The sequence below is a fragment of the Choloepus didactylus genome, chromosome 10 (genome assembly GCF_015220235.1).
Source record: "Choloepus didactylus isolate mChoDid1 chromosome 10, mChoDid1.pri, whole genome shotgun sequence".
Taxonomy (NCBI): domain Eukaryota; kingdom Metazoa; phylum Chordata; class Mammalia; order Pilosa; family Megalonychidae; genus Choloepus; species Choloepus didactylus.
The window spans coordinates 111370996-111389730 of record NC_051316.1 but is presented as its reverse complement, the minus strand read 5'-3'; the positions used below and the strand labels follow the sequence as shown (position 1 = coordinate 111389730).

Genomic DNA, 18735 nt, shown 5'->3' with positions numbered 1-18735 from the left:
TCCACTCTTTCCCCAGGACCTGCCACAGCACAGCAGTTAGTCTGCACATAGTAAAATCTCAACAAATAACTGGTAAATGAGTAACAATAGGACATGAAATAGCGCGTTGAGAAATTATTTCTGCTCCAGTTGCCAAAATATCAACCTGGACTCTCACAGCGTCTTCTGTTACCAAAAATGAAATGTATCATCTATGGAATATCATCTATTTCAAAGTTTAACGTCCTCTCCCTTTCTAACATAGGTATATGTCTTATCAGGCTTTCCTCCTTTCTCCCTCCAATTTCTCTTATTGTCCTGGCCCTCTGAAGCTCGCTTTAAGCATTACGATTCCTATTCTCCCGGCAGCTGGCGACCCTGAGCTATTGGGAAAAGAAACTCCAAATTCCGTGAACATCCTTCATGTGGTAAAACCTTTGAGCTGCCAGGGACGCGGCTTCAGTCTTGTTGCAGTGAATAACCGATCCCCGGTTCCTTTCAGTCCCATGTCACCACTCCAGGACCCTCTAAGTAATTCCAACGCTCCGCTCCGCTCCACCCGGTCGCGCTGGGACACCACCCCCGCCAGGTCTCCAGATCGTCCTAGAGAACCCGTCATCTCCACTGTACGGCGGAACCAGTGTCAAAATGGCCACGCCCGTCGGAGGTTTTTCAAGGGCGCCGCCATTGCAGCGGCCGGCTAGGCACAGGCCATTGCTCCTGGCGGCCGCCATGTTGGTCTCCAGTTGCAGCCCGATCCTGACAGCGCCAGAGAATAGGCACCAGAGTAGGATCCCGGGAACCCGCAAAGAGGCCGCGTGAGATGGCTGAGCTCAAGCCTGGGGGTGGCGCCGCGGTGAGGGCGACCCCGGGGCGGGGACGGTTTGGCGGTCAGAGCTAGTCTAATAGGGGGTCGGGGATTGGAGGGGTGCTGTGGTCTGCGAAATCAGTGATTTAGGAATCCTTGGGGTCGATGCTGATGTGTCTTTAGAGGCTTAACGTTTGAAGGGTAATGTAGAGTAAGGATGGGGGAATCTGTGTGGTCAGGGTGTGCTACAGATTGAGGAAATCGGTATTTAGCGAGATCTGTAGAGAAAGCGATGGGAGGTTGTGACAGTCACTGAGAGGTCAGGATTTGGAAGAATAGGGGCTTTGCGGTTAGTCAGAAATTGGGGAGGTGTGTGGTGGTGGATGATTTGGGATGCCTGGGGGTCAGCAATTATGGGTGCCTGCGATGGTTGGAGGCTGGATTGTCAAGGAGGGCCAGTGTTGGGGGCTGTGGGTTTGGTGATTGGAAGTATCTGTGGGGATCAGAGCTGGAGGCCTGGGGGTCAGTGATGGTGATGTTTGTGGACGTTTGGTTAGCAGTGTCTTTGAGAGTCAGTAATAAGTATACTATTGATACCAATCAAAAGCAGTGGGTCCTCTGCCCGATGCGCTCAAACGACCAATTCCTGACACACTAGGGTTTCAAAGAGAGAAAGAGTTCACTGCTCCGGGAGAAGCTGGAGAGCAGATGGCCCCTTGGCCTAAAAATCTGTCTTCCCAAACGGGTAATTCTGAGTTTTATAATATCAAAAGATGGTCAGGTTTTAGGATAATGAGCAAAATAGCTTGGGATGACGAGGATAGAGATGATTTGGAATTGGGGTAGGTTAGTCCTGGGTGGGCTGACTCAAGGCCTTTCGTTAATAAACATTAGGGCCAGTTTTTAGTTATCATAAGGCTCTAAAGTTGAAAAACAGGATAAGGGGGTATAAGTAAGGGTCAGTCACAAGGTTTTTACAATCACAAGATAAAAGCTATATGGTTATACAATCATTATAAAAGATCAAGAGAGTTACAGTAATTTCAGGTATTTTTCTCTGGCTATTCTTTTTTTTAATACATTTTTATTGTGAAATTTAACATATATACATAACAGTGATAACTTTCAAAGTATTATTTAACAAGTAATTAGAGAGCAAATATCAAAGAATGTTATGGTTTACATTTCCACAGTTTCAGTTATTTCCTTATTGTGAAATATAACATAAATACAGAAAGGTGATAACTTTCAAAGTACAATTTAACAAGTAGTTATATAGGTAATTTCAAAGAATGTCTGGGTTACAGTTCCAAAGTTTCAGTTATTTCCTTATTGTGAAATATAAGATATAAACAGAAACGTAGTAACTTTCAAAGTACAAAAATGAGTAGCTATAGAGCAAATTTCAAAGACTGTTATGGGTTACAGTTCCACCATTTTAGTTATTTCCATCTAGCTATTCTAATACCCTAGCATCTAAAAAGAAATATTTATATAAAGATGCAGTATTCCTAATCCTTTGTTAAATCCTATCTTGGCTGTTGCTAACCCTTCCTCTCATTTAATCCCTTTCTCGATCTTCAGGGGTGTCTAGGCAGTGAACACCCTCACTTTTTCTTCTTCAAATAGGATGTCAACATTATGGGGAAGGAGTATTAATCTACTTTTATATGTTTTGCATATTTCCCATTTTGTCTTTTTTTTTTTTTTTTTTTTTTTACTTAATTCATGGTGTAAATTCTCATACAGAGTGCTATGTAGTAAAATCTGTCATTCTTTTCCCTTATTGCTTCTGGGGCTAATGTCTTGCATAGAAGGGCCTTCCCTAACTCAAAATCACAAAAATATTATTCTGAATTATCTTTAGATATTTACTATTTTTAAAAAAAAAACTTTTTATTTTGAAATACTTTTAGATTTACAGGACAGTTATTCTCAGTAGAGAATAGATCAGTACAGCTGGATTACAGTTGAGTAATTTCAGGTATTTCCCTCTGCTATTCTTTTTTTTTTAATGCAATTTTATTGAGATATAGTCACATACCATACAATCATCCAAAGTGTACAATCAATTGTTCACAATATCATCAGATAGTTGTAGATTCATCACCAGAATCAATTTTGTGAACATTTTCATTACTCCAAAAAATAAAAGTGAAAAAGAACACCTAAAACATCTAATACTCTTTTTATCCCCCTATTATTCATTTCCTTTTTGTCCCCCTTTTTTCTACTAATCTGTCCATACACTGGATAAAGGTTTTCACAATCACACAGTCACACCATATAAGCTATATAGATATATGATCATCTTTAAGAATCAAGGATACTGGATTACAGTTCAACACTTTCAGGTATTTCCTTCTAGCTATTCTAATACACTAAATACTGAAAAGGGATATCTATATAATGTATAAGAATAACCTCCAGAATGACTTCTCGACTCCATTTGAAGTCTTTCAGCCACTGAGGCTTTATTTTGTTTAATTTCTTTCCCCTGCTTTTGGTCAAGAAGGCATTCTCAATCCCACAATGCTGGGTCCAGGCTCATCCAAGTAGAGATGTTGAGTAGCTGTGTGATATATGACTCTGGAACTTAGGAGAGGTCTGGGCTGGGAAATCCATATTTGAAAGGCATCAGCTTCAAGTTGCCATCTGAAGCTGTAAGACTGAAAAAGGTCACCTAGAGAGAGATGACAAATGGGGAAGAGAAGAGAGCCAAGGACAGAGCTGTGAGGCACTCTGACATTTAGAGATCTGGGAGAAGATGAAGAACCAGGAGACTATCAAGTGGCCACTGAGATAGGAGGAAAATTGTGGAAGTGCAATGTCACAACAATATACAGAAAGCTTTTCAAGATAATGGAGGTGATCGTGTCATATGCTCTTGTAAATTCCAGAAGAATGCCTACGGAGAATTTGATTACGGCAAGATGTAGATCAATGGTTATTTGGACTGATATGGATAACAATGGCTTTTTCAGTGCAGTGATGGGGTAAAACTTTGTTGGAGTGCTTTGAAAGAATGGGAGGTAAGGAAGTGGAGACAACTAGTATATCTGTGCTTATGAGGAGTTTTTCTGGTAAAAGTAGCAGAGAAATGGACATTGAGTGGGACATGAGATCAAGAGGAGGGTTTTCTTCAGACGATATTAAGGCAATTTTGTATGTCAGTGGGAATGAACCAGTATCAGTTGAGAAGCAGTTGGGGAGTGATCCAAAAGCACAACTGACTTTACCTGAGAGAAGGAACACTTACTTAATTTAACCAGAAAGGAAGGCAGATTAAATGTTTTTGGAAAGAAGTTTATGGAATTGGTGGCGACAAGACAAGGTAATTCTTGCCTGTTTTCATGTGTTTTTCAAGTATAAGGCAAATTTACCAACCATGAGTTGGGTAGGAGTAGATGTTGGGGATTTCAGGAAAGAGGAGAAAGGTTGAAATAAACATCATGGAAAGAAGAAAAGTGAATTTCCTAGGGATAAGTAGTAGGATTGCTGGCAATGTTGAGTGGCCTTTTAAGATGCATATTATAAATTTGAAGTGGACCGTTACGCAAAATTGCTTGATTTTTATCCTGCAATGCTCAGCTACATAGATGCAGAGGAGAGTCTAACCAAGGTAGAGACTTTACTAGGTGAGTACCATGGAGGAGAGAGGAATAAGGAAGTTAAAGCTGTTTACAAGGATGTGTGTATGGTGCTAGAACAATGAATCTAAATAAGATAGAAAGAAAGTAAAGCTATGTGGGGATGGAGGATTGTGAAAAAATAGTTAGGATTACTGGATCATGAGTTTGGAGGGCTCAATGAATTTGAAGAATTATTGGAGTGGAAGTACTAGAGAAAGTGACCTGGTGGATGTTGAAAGGTGGTCAGATGGTGGAATGTTTTAAATAGAAATTTTAGAGGTGATAATGATGACAAGGATGACATCGCTTGTATGGGTGATAAGTGGGTGGCTGAGTTTGGATGGAAGAAAATTTTGTTACAGTTGGAAAAGAGAGAGGACAGAATATTGAATGGCTCTTCTACATGGATGTAGAGGTAGCGTGGAATGATGGCAAGAGCTGTGGTGGCGAGAAAACTGGTGAATGAGGCAGAGTCACTGCAGGAAAGAGTTAACATAGCAGGCCTGAGACGGCTGTCCTTAGAAAGCCTTGCTCACAAGGGTGACACTTGGCTGATGTCTGGGAATTTTGATTTCTAGATGATTTCCTCCATTCTCAGAATTGATAAAGAGTGGCTCACTAAACAAACAATGTGGTTTACGTTGAACACCTATTTTCCTTCTGGAAGTCTGGAATTTTTGTACATGCTTGGCTGATTGAGCTTATGTGACCAGCACCCAGTAAAAACCTGGGGTCTGAATCTCTAAGGAGCTGCACACATGTTGTCACAACCCATTGGTGTAAGAATTAAGTGAGTGTATCCTATGTGACTCCATTGGGAGAGGACACGTGGAAGCTTGTGCCTGGTTTCTTCCAGACTGCTCCAGGTACCTTTCTCCTTCGCTGATTTCACTTTGTATCCTTATTCTGTAATAAATCACAAGCATAAGTATCACCATGTAGTGAATCCTGTGGGTCCTCCTAGTGAATCCTCGGACCTGGAAGTGGTTTTATAGACCCCCTGACACTGTGACCAAGAAGTTGGTAGACTTTAGCAACCAAGAGAGTTAATGGTTAAAATCTGGTGACACTCTGAACAAGCCAGGGATTTTGAAGAAGAATGGAGAAATGGTAGAAAGTAGTCACTGAACTCATCTTCAGGCCTTGAGGTACATAAGTCCTGGGGTGGGGGAAGACAAACAACCTCCACTTGGGAGCACTGCAAGGAAGCAGGGTTCTCAGGAGACGGATTTCAGTTAAAGCCAGCAGGTGCAGGGAACAGGTGACAAGGGTGAGGGTGCAGTGGAGTCTGCTGGCCTTCTGTAAAGGCCTCTCCTTTTAGTCCTGTTGGTGTCAGTAATTGGTGGTTGATAGGAGAGGGATTTTGAATCACATGGGAGATAGAGATCAATATGTTTTGTGAGTATCAATGGTTGAGGAACCTGTGGAAAGATGTGATTGAAGTGTCTGTGGAGGCAAGTGACTAGGGAGCACGTGTTCTGTTAGTGACTGGAAGGTTTGTGGGGAGCAGTCATTTTAGAATTATGGGGCTCGTGATTAGAGACAGCTGTAATGGCTCAGTGATGGGGAGGCCAGTGAAAGTCAGTGATGGGGGGTTATTGGAAGTCAGGGACTGGAGGACTGTGGGGTAAAGAATTTGTGACACATGCAGGTGGTCTCTGGGGTAAGGGGTTATCTTGACATATTAAACAAATATATTTGAACACATACTGTTGAGTATCAAAATTCTTCAATAGCTGTCTCATCTTCCTCTCATCTACCTGATAAGAAGAGAATTTTCAACACGCTTTAATTTCTCTCCTGTGCCCAACACTTAATTTCTGCTAATTCTTACATTGTACATCTTGCTTTCAAGGATACATTTCTAACAGTTGCTCAAGCACCTTATCAAGTTGCTTAGATATAACTAGACATTTTACTGGTTTTATTACTCATTGATCTCTCTACTATATTTTTAAACCTTCCCAAACTTGGAAATGTTACTCTGATACAATTTTCTTTCTTTTTAAAAATCTCTCCTTTTATCCTTCCCTCATCTTGCTCCACCTCCTTCCCTCCTTCTCCATTTCTCTCTCTCCTTCTCTCTCTTTCTGAAGTATGCAGATAGTATATTTCCTGTATCTTTGCATGCCTCAAATGTCTTTCTTTTGCTCTCAAACATGAATTCTTTTTGACTGGTTAGAAAAGTCAAGGCTCTCAATTCTTCTACCTCAGAACAATAAACACTGCTCCAAAGCCTTTAGCATCCATTGTTATAAAGGATGAGACAGAGATTCATTCTGTTTCCTTTTAATGATAAATCATCTTTTTTCCTAATATTGGAATATTTTTCTTTATCCTCATGCATAAAAATTCAGAATGGGACATTTTTAAATATGATATTTTTCCTCAAAAAGAGCAAAATTGGGTAGAGAATAAGTACCTTACATAACATCTTGGTCCATGTTGAATGTTCAAGGAAAGAACAAATATCTGTCTCCTCCAAATCACTCACTCAATGTGGATAACATTAGACCAAATAGAAATGTGCTATCACAGGGATCAATGACATTCAAAGATGTGATTGTGGTTTTTACTCAGAAGGAATGGGAGCAACTAGATCCTGCTCAGAGGAACCCGTACAAGGGTGTGATGCTGGAGAACTGCACCCACCTATCCTCAATGGGTAAGGACAATTCCTTTGGAATTCCAGTGCGGCCACTATGATATCTTCTCTATGAAGTTCTTAATAGCTTTGCCTTAATTTGAGGGGAGTCAAAGAGTTTTAATCACTTTTGGGGGCTATACAAGATATTTGCGACCCCACCACCAAAATGGAAGGTCTGCTCAGTTGAGGTACATGGGCATCCTCATTGTGAACCTTTAGAAGCCAAATCTGTTTGTTTGTTTTTTTTTTTTTACAGTGAGGAATGTTTTATTTTGTGAATTATTAGGCACATACCCACAACATTGCATATTACTGCTTTGGGTGGTGGTTAAAATATTTAATGCTATTTTGTTTTATAAAACCACTTTTTTCTTTAAGTTTTGAGGTTTTGTTGTTAAGCAGTGTTATTACTAGTTTCTACCATTTTTTAACTTTGATTACAGAAATAATTGTTTTTACAGGCTTTTTACAACTTTTTGTACCTATCTTTCAACCTTGACTACAGAAATAAATTTTCCACTCTACAAGCAGAAGCCAAATCTGTTTTATCCTTTAAAGGTCTTGAAGCTCAAATGTCAGAGCTTGATTTCTGCGATGGTGGTTTCTCTAGCACTCAATTTCTGCCTTTTCCTGTGAGCAGGGTACCAAGCTCCCAAATCAGAAATTATCTCAAAGTTGGAAAAAGAAGAGCCATGTCTGGGGAATGGGAAAAGGCTCAGTCAAGCTCATCTGGGTGAAATAGAGAAACCCAAGGAAATTGAAGCCAATGGAAGTAAGTTCCCAGTTTCTTGGTGGTAACTTTGGAATTCATGTTTAAATTCTTCTTAGAGATCAAGACCCTTCTTTCTGCCAACTGGTAGCAGTGGGAAAATATCAGAATCCCCTGGGGAAAGAAGGGTTCAAACTACAAAGGTTCTCTAACTTTAGAGTTGCTGATATCTGTTCCTTGTTTGAAACTCACCATGCGAGAGGTGCCCTTGGGAGGTTCATGATGGTAGTGAGCCACTGGTACTTATGGGAGTTTGGTTATACCACTTGTATCAGTCAGCTTAGGCTGTTATGCTCCATTAAGAAATGACAGCAATATCTTAATGGCTTATGTGAAGAAAGATTTGTTTCTTGCTCAAGCTACAGCCCTTTGCCATAGTATCTTCATCTAGGGACCTGGGCTTAGGGACAGTTTCTGTCTGGCACATGATCGTCTCATGGCAGAGGGAAAAAAAGGTGAGTGGAATGACATGTGACTTTTAAAATCACTGATTGGAAGTGGTACACATCATTATCTGCTCATATTTTATTGGTCAGAAGAGGTCATTGGGCACTCTTAAGTTCATCAGAGCAGGAGTATATAATCCTTCCACAGAGTGGGTCACTGAAATTCAAATGACCAAGCAATGGGCTGGAATATGTAATCCCTCCACAGGGAAAAACAATTTAGTCTGTCACACCACTCATGTTATGGTAGGAAAGAAAGTGAAGACCGGGGCTCTAAATCATAGTACAAGACCCTCAGAAACCTAATGATTCCCCCATATAGACAATTTTCCTCTTCCATGCTCTCCATTGCTCAGCTTTCAGAAGGAGCAGTAACTTCTTTTAATGGTTCTCTAAATCCCATCTCTGCTTATCTTATCAAAAGCATACTTTTTTGATCACCCCCCCCCCTTTCCTGATATTCTGTTATTCTCTCCTTTCCACCACCCCTATTCCACCCCATGATATCACATTTCTCCTTGTTAGAGTGTCATAAATTAAAAGTTTTACCTTTCTTTCTAAATGAGAGCTTCTTCTCAGCCTCCATATTTTTTTCCAGTTATAGACCTAAAGCCTGTCCAAAAGGGAGTCACTTCATCATTGATCTTTGGCTTCTCTTACTATCCTCTACTCAATTCCTATTTGTTTTCCCTTTCTCAATTTTCATTGACTTCACCCAAAACATATCTAAATTGCTGCAATTTGTAGGTGGATTTCTTAAGTCCATTCTGTTTCCCAATTCATCTTAGATGTTATGACAAGACTTTAAAATAGTCAGTTATTGCTTGGATTCTACAGACCCCAAATTACCAGAATGTCCACAATACCTCTTTAAGTTTCTTCTGAACCTGAATTGTCCAAGATCCCAGGAATTTCCTAAGACCACTCAATTGTGGGTGAGACTTTGGTTAGATTATTTTCATGGAGATGTGACTCACTCATTCAGGGTGGGTTTTGAGAGGTTTACTGGAGTCCTTTAAGAGCTCACAGAGAGAAGGAGCTCAGAGAAGCTGAAAGAGACATTTTGAGGAGAAGCTAAGATACTCCATCCAGAGTTTGCCCCTGGAGAAGCTAAGAGCCAACACAGACCTGGACACTTGGAGATGCAGGCAGAAAGACGTTTGGAGATGCTAAGATAATAGATGAAGCCCAGAGTTTGCCTGAGAGAAGCTAAAAGCAACCCCCAGATGCTTAGAGAGAAGTGCCCTGGGAAAACAAGCAAGAATGCATAGAATCTGAGAGAGAAAATCTAGGAGAGACAGAAGCCCAGGGCCATTTTGGAGAAAGTGATTTGAAACCAGAACCCAGGAGCAAAGGACCAGCAGATTCCAGCCACATGCCTTCCCAGGTGACAGAGATGTTCTGGATGCCATTGGCCTTTCTTCAATGAAAGTATCATTTTGTTGATGCCTTATTTTGGAAACTTTTATGGCCTTAGAACTATAAATTTGTAACCTAATAAATCCCCTTTATAAAGGCCAATCCATTTCTGGTATTTTGCATAAGGGTAGCTTTAGCAAACCAGAACAGATTTTGATACCCGAGAACTGGGTTGCTGCTGAGTTTGCAAATACCAAACATGTTGGAATAGCTTTTTAAATGGATAAGGGGAAGATTCTGAAGAATTCTTTTCTTGATAGAAAAGGCCTAGATTTCTTTGAAGAGACTGTTGGTATAAATATGGACTCTAAAGGTACTTCTGATGAAGACTGAGAAATGATGAATGCATTATTGCAAACTAGAAGAAAGGTGATCCTTGTTTTAAGGTGGCAGAGAATTTGGCAAAATTGATTCCTCATGTCAGATGGAAGGGAGAATTTGAAAGCAATGCCTAGCTGAAGAGATCTCCAAAATAAATTTGGAGAATTCAGCCTGGCTTCTTCTTGCAGCTTATGGTAGAATGCTAGAGGAAAGAGATAAGCTGAGAATTGAACTGGGTACAAGGAAACCAGAAGCTGATAGTTTGGAAAATTCCAAACCTTTAGAAAATGAGACCCAAGAGGCTAGTGGCACACGTGAGGATTTAACGAAAACTGGAAACAGCCAGCCATTTCAGTACAAGCCAGGATTGGATATGGAGTTATCCAGAAAGGATCTGTGGCAAGTCCTATTCTCTGATGGTTTTGACCCTTGTATGCTGCATGCCAAGCCAACAAATTTTTTGCAAGGTCTATATAAACGGAACCACTGCCAGTATGAACTAGTTTGGAGAAGGTACAGATTAAGGGAAGGATAACTTCAAGGGCAGAACCATGGAAGCTAAGGTCTGTAGTCTAGAAACCTTGGGCCAGGAGAGCAGATCCAAGCAAGCAAGTGGATAGGGTGAGTATGAGAGTGCCCAGAGTTTAAGAGTGCTGCTGCCTAAGGGTTCTCAGATGCCTGGGGAATGAGGAGGAGCTTGGCCACTGCATTGTTCAGAAACAGTGTTGGTGCTTCTGGCCTCAGAGAGGGTGGAGCACATTCCGCAGGGAATGGGCAGAATCTGGCAACCACTTCACTGTTCAGAGAGAGAAGACCCTCATCCCTGGAGATGGCGTAGAGTCCAGGTGCTGCTGCGATGCTTGAGGAGGGGGGCTGAGAACAAAATGGTCTCCCCAGTGCGTGGATATGTTGGAGCAATCACCCCAGCATTTGGAGAGAACAAGGCCTTTGTGAAAGCCCTTGCAAAGCGTAGGTCTTCCTCTCTCTGAAGCCCCGAGAATAAAACGTCTTTCTATAAATGACTCTCAGGCTTTGAAATCTAATGGAGTTTGCCCTGCAGGTTTTAGGAACTGTTTTGGTCCAGTGACACCTGTTTTCCTTTCTATTTCTCCCTGTGGCAATGGGAATGTTTATCCTATGACTGTCCCTTTGTATGTTGGAAGCAAAAAACTTGTTCTAAGTTTCACAGCCAGAGGGGAATTTTGCATTAGGACAGACCACACCTGTAACAGATTTTGATAAGACTTTGTATTTATCTATTGTTACTGAAATGATTGAACCTTTTGTGATACTGTGATGGAATGAATGTATTTTGCATTTGGAAAGAGCATGTCTTTTGGGGGTCCAGGGGGTGGAATGTGCCAGTTTGAAACTGTTATGTACCCCAGCAAGGACTATGTTCTTTAATGCAGTCTTGTGGGAGCAAACTTATTATGGGTGGGATCCTTTGATTAGGTTGTTTCCATGGAGATATGGCCCACCCAACTGTGGGTGAGATCTTTAATTAGATTATTTCCATGGAGATATGACCCTACCCATTCAGGGCAGGTATTGATTAGTTTACTGGAGTCTTTTAAGAGCTCATGGAGAGAGGAGCTCAGAGAAGCTGAGAGACATTTTGGAGAGAAGCTAAGATATTCCATCCAGAGTTTGCTCCTGGGAGAAGCTAACAGCCAACACAAATCCGGATGCTTGGAGATGCAGACAGTAAAACAATTGGAGATGCTATGTTAGAGATGAGGCCCAGAGTTTGCCCCAGAGAAGCTAAGAGAGGATCCCCAGATGCTTAGAGAGAAATGCCCTGGGACAACAAGCAAGGATGTATAGGAGCAGAGAGAGAGAAGCTCAGAGACACAGAAGCCCAGGGACATTTTGGAGAAACCGATTTGAAACCAGAACCTGGGAGCAAAGGAGCAGCAGATACCAGCCACATGCCTTTCCAGCTGACAGAGGTGTTCCAAACGCCATTGGCCTTTCTTCAGTGAAGGTATCCTCTTGTTGATGCCTTATTTAAGATACTTTTATGGCCTTAGAACTTTGACTTTGTAACCTAATAAATCCCCTTTATAAAAGCCAATCCTTTTTTGCTATTTTTCATAACAACTGTGTTAACAAACCAGAACAGTGTTATTACTAAAAAATATTCCTCAGTAGTTTGATACATCTTTGTCATGGCTACAGTGATTCTTTTCTTGGCTCAGGTTCTTAATATAGTTCTTGGAGTTTCTTCAAGAAAGGACTATTTTATCCCTTCTAATGATTTGCTGCATCTAGTGGCCTCCATACTTCATTCTGTAGTTACAGTCATTTTAGTGTAACATCCATATATTTAGTAACTTTCTCAGATTCAGGAAAAGAAAGGCATCCTGCCTTAACCACATTCTCTGGAAGATCCAGTTCTCCTTTCATGATCATCTATCTACCCTAGTATTAATACCAATTCACTAGTTGAGATTCTCCTCCTTTCCCTGATGGCAAATTCCTCTTGCACTCTGTATCTTTTCCTATTGTCAGACATCATTTGACCAGTCCAGCCATCCCTTGAGGTCCTCATAATGTTAAATCTCAAGGGGAAAGGGTTACATTTTAATCCCTTTCATTTCACAAGGAAATTTGCCTCCATTCTTCTCAGCATCCTTGGTCCATGGAAGACACATCCTTTGTCATCCTATATAAAAATTCCTGTTATACACTCTTTCTCCCAGGAGAAAAATGACAAAGCAGCTTCTCTGGGCACCGTGTTATATCTATACTCCCTAAAATTGATCTTCTACTCCATGTGAACTAATCCCTTAAATATTCTCCATTAAAGTAATATGTCCTGTCTGTCTATTCAGGTAGCATACCTCTTTTATGTTTGAGTCCAGTTTTCACTTTGCCCATGTAATGTTCCTTTACCACCAAGGCAGCTATTCACTTCCAATGTGTTTCTCTCTTAGGTCAGGGGGCTCATATCTTCTTCTCTCTTGAATCTGTTTAATTCCCACTCTGAAGTTTTTTCTGCTTTTCTCTATACATAGCTAAAAAGATCACCCCAAAATGGCAGCTCCAGATCTCAAGTTTACACGTTTTTACACATGTAGTATCTGTAGCTAGCTAAAAGAGGTCTTTGAGTTTCAATTCCAAATTCTGAGGGGCATGCATATTATTGAACTGACTTGGGCCAATGATTTGTCCCAATTGTTTTCAGGCAGAAGTTGAGTCATATAGTACAAACATCGCTGCATACACCTGTCAATGCGCTGATGGTCTCAGAGACGGAAAGTAAAGGTTGAGACATCTCAAAATGCATAATTGTATAATGTGTGGGGAAAAGAATGTAAGCAGCCAGTTTCAGTCAGGATACACTTAAAATTTATAATTGGCACTTAATGGCCTGTTCTGACAGGAACAAGTTTATGTATATTTTATAAATCCAGATGGTTTAAATTTATTTGCCAAGCTGATTATTATGAATTTTATCATTTGGTAAAAGCATCAGGAACTCAGAGTAAATGCAGTTTGGGTATTTTGTTTTTGTTTGTTTGTTTGTTTTTTTCAGCACAGGATTGTCATTGTTATATTGGTCATGGATGGTAGCAATGGAATACCATTTCCTGCTTATTCCCCCAGACACCTTTAAGATGTTCAGTACTCCTTAGTGGACTCACCTTCTTTTGCCATTTCTGGCTCTTTGGGTTGTTATTGCTCTTTGGGTTCTGTTCTAGTTTGCTAATGCTGCTGGAATGCAAAACACCAGAAATGGATTGGTTTTATAAAGGGGATTTATTTGGTTACACAGTTACAGTCTTAAGGCCATAAAGTGTCCATCAACAAAGGGTATCTTCACTGGAGAATGGCCAATGGTGTCCGGAAAACCTCTGTTATCTGGGAAAGCATGTGGCTGGCGTCTGCTCCAAGTTCTGGTTTCAAAATGGCTTTCTCCCAGGGCGTTCCTCCCTAGGCTGCAGTTCCTCAAAAATGTCACTCTTAGTTGCTCTTGGGGTGTTTGTCTTCTCTTAGCTTCTCCAGAGCAAGAGTCTTCTTTCAACAACCATCTTCAAAAGCTTCTCTGGAGCAAAAGTCTGCTTTCAATGGCCATCTTCAAACTGTCTGTCATCTGCAGCTACTCTCTCAGCTTCTGTGCATTCTTCAAAGTGTCCCTCTTGGCTGTAGCAAGCTCACTTCTTCTGTCTGTGCTTATATAGTACTCCAGTGAACTAATTCAGACCCATCCTGAATGGATGGGGCAACACCTCCATGGAAATTATCCAACCAAAGGTCTTGTCCACAGTTGATTGAATCATATCTCCATGGAAACACCTAAAGGATTCCAAAATCTAATCAACGCTAATATGTCTGCCCACACAAGATGGCATCAAAGATAATGTCATTTTGGGGGACATAATACATTGAACTGGCACAGGTTGCAATAACATATATTTACTTGATACACACTAAGAATAGCAGATTTTATTATAAGCACATAGATACATCCCTTGTAACCTAACATTAAGTAGTTCAGCTAAACTTTACCAGGGATTAGATCCAAGAAAAAGGAAGCCATTAGGAAATGAGATTATGGGAATGGTCTCTTTGAGAACACATGGTCTTATATCTCTGCTTCTCTCTGTGTGTATGCTTCATTCTTTCTACTGATGAGTTTTCTGTTTACCTGTGGAAAATACAGTTCTACTAGTATCTGTCCTATGTCATTTTTAAATTTAAGCCCCCCAGTAGCATCTAACTAGAGTCTAAGTTTTTAATGAGAGAACCTTACTGGACATGATGACTTGAGCCAGATTTCCAGCCAATTTTGACCATGGAGATCTGGGGTAGTATAGTACAGGCTGCAGGAGCCAAATACTATGGGTGGGTTGGCAGTTTTCAGAGCTGGGCAGCATGGGCTCAGAGAGATTTACTACAATCACAAACTCTGCAATCTGCATCCATTCTCTGTTCACTGCTACTTCTGTTTATTTATTCTTGTATACTAGGTTTCAAGGTCATATTTATAAACAGTCAAAGCTCTTTCTAATCATTATTGTCAATTTTCTTTTCCAGTTTTTACTACAGCATTTTTTCCATCAAGTCCAAGAGGATAGGGACATTTTTCCTTGATATTTCTTTCACTTTGGGAGACTAGAGTTGAAAAAAGATACAACCCTACAACCAGGCATTTCTTTATGTTTGATTCCATAATATAAGAATGGAACGACTCACATGAACATCTCATTGATTTCCATTTTAGAAGTTCAGCAAAATGAATTCCTGGAAGAGAAGCACCAGGAATCTCAAAACGAACTCTTTAGAGAAATTGCATTCAAGAAGAAAACTCTGACTAAGAAGAAAGGCCATGAGTATAGTTCAGTGGGGAGAAAAAATAATATGAATACAAAACATATTCCTTCCAAAAAAAGGCTTCTTAAATTTGATTCACATGGAAAAAGTTTGAAAAAGAATTTAGACTCACCTAGTCTTATAAGAACATATGCAAAAAAGAAACCTGATGCAGCCAAAGAACAAAGGAAAACATTCAGCCATAATTTGTCTGATAAAAAGAAAGACAAGACTCAAACTGGAAAGAAACATGAGAAGTTATCCAGTAGGAGCTCATCCCATAATAAGCAGGAGAAAATTCAAACTGCAGAGAAAGAAGAAAAATCATCCAACTATAGCTCATCTTCTACTAACTGTGACAAAACTAAAGCTAGAGTGAAACCCTATGTATGTAATGAATGTGGGAAAGTTCTCAGCCATAAACAAGGACTCATTGACCATCAGAGAATTCATACTGGGGAAAAACCGTATGAATGTAATGAGTGTGGGATAGCCTTTAGCCAAAAGTCACATCTCGTTGTACATCAGAGAGTTCACACAGGAGAGAAACCATACGAATGTATTCAGTGTGGCAAAGCCCACAGTCATAAACATGCTCTCACTGACCATCTAAGAATTCATACTGGGGAAAAGCCCTATGAATGTACAGACTGTGGGAAAACCTTCAGACATAGCTCAAACCTCATTCAACATGTGAGATCTCATACAGGCGAGAAGCCCTATGAATGTAAGGAATGTGGAAAATCCTTCAGGTATAATTCATCTCTTACTGAACATGTGAGAAGTCATACAGGTGAAATACCATATGAATGTAATGAATGTGGAAAAGCCTTTAAGTATAGCTCATCCCTTACTAAACATATGAGAATTCATACAGGTGAAAAACCCTTTGAATGTAGTGAATGTGAAAAAGCTTTCAGCAAGAAGTCACACCTTATTATACATCAAAGAACTCATACTAAAGAAAAGCCCTATGAATGTAAAGAATGTGGAAAAGCCTTTGGACATAGTTCATCTCTTACTTACCACATGAGAACCCACACAGGTGAAAGTCCCTTTGAATGTAATCAGTGTGGGAAGGCCTTCAAACAAATTGAAGGTCTTACTCAACACCAGAGAGTTCATACTGGAGAGAAACCCTATGAATGTAAGGAATGTCAGAAAGCCTTTAGCCAAAAGTCACACCTCATTGTACATCAGAGAACTCATACTGGGGAGAAACCCTATGAATGTAATGAATGTGGAAAAGCCTTTCGTGCAAAGTCACAACTTGTTATACATCAGAGGTCCCATACTAGAGAGAAACCCTATGAATGTAATGAATGTGGGAAAGCCTTCAAACAAAATGCATCCCTTACCAAACATGTGAAAACCCATTCAGAAGAGAAATCTGATTAATGAAATTAATGTGGGGAATCTCTTTAACCTAACTGAAGGTTTTTTAAACCTTAGAGATATTCTGAATTTAACAAATGTTAGGAAGTCACACCTCATTATACATGAGAGAATGCAAAGATGACTTTTTGCATAAACCCATGAATGGAACTAAAAATTTAAACTTGATACCAAACTTCTTACAGAAAATATTGTTTTAAAAATACTCAGTTGTAAACAGTCTACATGTTCATTTTGAAATATAAAGCTTTTAAATTGTGTATAAATTGAATAATCAGAGCAATAGATGAACAAATTACACACCCTGGCAATTCCTGAGTTGCTTAGGTGTTATGTTTTTAAGTATCACATATTAGAATTGAATTTGTAAATCTGTTTGTTGTCATGTATAAATCAGTGTGGTCATTTTTACTGCACTTCCTCTTTGATATTAGCAACCAGCTCTTTTAAAATTTTTTTCACTTCTACATCAGTAGCAAATGTTATAAAAATTTTATTTTAATACAAAGTTGAGAGAAAATGAAAGAAAGCAATTGAGGCTACACTTGTATACTGGTAACCTCAGTAGTACTCAAGGGAATAATATTCAAGATACATTAAAGCCAGTTGCAGAACCATGTATGTAGTATGTTCCCATTTGTGTACAAAAGGATTGTGTACTTTCCTCACTTTCTCTTAGTGTGTGTGAGTCTGTATATGTATGTGAGTAGCTGCTGAAAAAATGCAGAAGAAACTTAATTGTGGTCACCTTTGGGCACAGGAGTACAGTATTAGGACCCAGAGTTGGGAGGAAAATCTTTTTATTGTATACTGTTTGAATTGTTTTATCATGTATTATTTTCACAATTAAAATACTTTTAATATGCATTATGAATACTAATTAAAACACTAACAATTTTAATACTGAATAATTTAGTGCTGTTTGACAAAGTGAAAAAGTTTCTATGCATAATGATCAATGATGATGAACATCAGAGACACATGGCATTAAACTTGGTATTGAATTCACAAAGACTTTTCAAACACAAGTTCTTGCATTAAAGTAATGAATTACAACTATAACAGCACTGTGTTTTTTCTATTTGCATGAATTGTGATTTCAGGTGAATGAAAATAATTTTCTGAACAATCAATCCATTTTATCTAGAGTTCAAAGCACTAAAACACAAACATCCAAACCTGGAATTTCAAATGTATTGCAACAAATGCTACCACGCCCTGTTCTTGCACATAGCAGACACTGTTACTGGGTCACTGCACTGTTTCTGAGTATGCCCAGACTTGGCATAAGAATCATTCTCAAGCATGCACTCCAGAAAGTACTGTGACTCAGTTTGAGTTTGCTCAGGAGATCTATTTGCCATTGCATACCAAGATTTTTTTATTCTTGAGTCATATGAAAAATATAGCAAAACCTTTAAAATTTAAGTTGTTCCACTAAAAACAGACATCAGCACAAAAAATGGCTTTGTACTGTAAGTTAATATTTGGCACATATGACACCTATTACATTTTTCACAGCACATTGACTACATTATCTTGTCTGTTCCTCAAACAAGCATTTGTGACAGTAAGCAGGACTTGTCATATTCTATTCTGTCAAATAAATAGTTCACCTTCCTGCTAAGATACGGGTCCAGCATAATGATGGGCCCTTAACAAATGTGATTAAATGTCATGTTTGAAAATGTTTTCCCATTTGTGTTCCTCCCTTTCTGACCTCCTCAATTCAGAGACTTACAAAATATACATATTAAGAATGAAATTTTTGTGTGTGTGCATATGTTGACATCAACTCATAAGTATTATACACTCATCCACAAATTATTTACTCTTGGGTAAAGACAATGCAATGTGAGAGCCATTTTCAACTGTAATTCCTTATCAAATGAAAGTCTGGCACTATACAGAATGAGTCATCACTATCCAGAGTTGGATATTACTTGCACTTTTTAGAAGAATAAAACAATTGCATGTATGACTAGGGTGGATTTCCAACT

The 18735-nt window shown here is 39.5% G+C and overlaps 1 protein-coding gene across 5 annotated transcripts; it reads left to right on the top strand.

Moving 5' to 3' along the window:
* Nucleotides 1–709: 709 nt before the first annotated feature.
* On the top strand, nt 710–18500 carry ZFP37 (ZFP37 zinc finger protein). 5 transcript variants are annotated; one of them, XM_037798055.1, is made up of 4 exons: nt 710–835; nt 7000–7084; nt 7707–7838; nt 15252–18500. In XM_037798055.1, exons 1-4 carry the CDS (start codon nt 803–805, stop codon nt 16736–16738), a joined length of 1737 nt encoding a protein of 578 aa, XP_037653983.1. In that variant the 5' UTR covers nt 710–802; the 3' UTR covers nt 16739–18500. The 5 variants fall into 5 exon arrangements, with proteins under 5 accessions (XP_037653983.1, XP_037653984.1, XP_037653982.1 ...); XM_037798056.1 differs by having other exon boundaries at nt 747–835; nt 7003–7084; XM_037798054.1 differs by lacking the exon at nt 710–835 and adding an exon at nt 3252–4121.
* The last annotated feature ends 235 nt before the right edge of the window (nt 18501–18735 follow it).

Excerpts from the sequence above, each read along its gene's own strand:
- ZFP37 (XM_037798053.1), top strand. The coding sequence starts at position 6,862 with ATGTTGAATGTTCAAGGAAAGAACAAATATCTGTCTCCTCCAAATCAC. Across the intron at positions 7,085-7,706 it reads CACCCACCTATCCTCAATGG|GGTACCAAGCTCCCAAATCA; the intron begins GTAAGGACAATT and ends TCCTGTGAGCAG. Across the intron at positions 7,839-15,251 it reads GGAAATTGAAGCCAATGGAA|AAGTTCAGCAAAATGAATTC; the intron begins GTAAGTTCCCAG and ends TTTCCATTTTAG.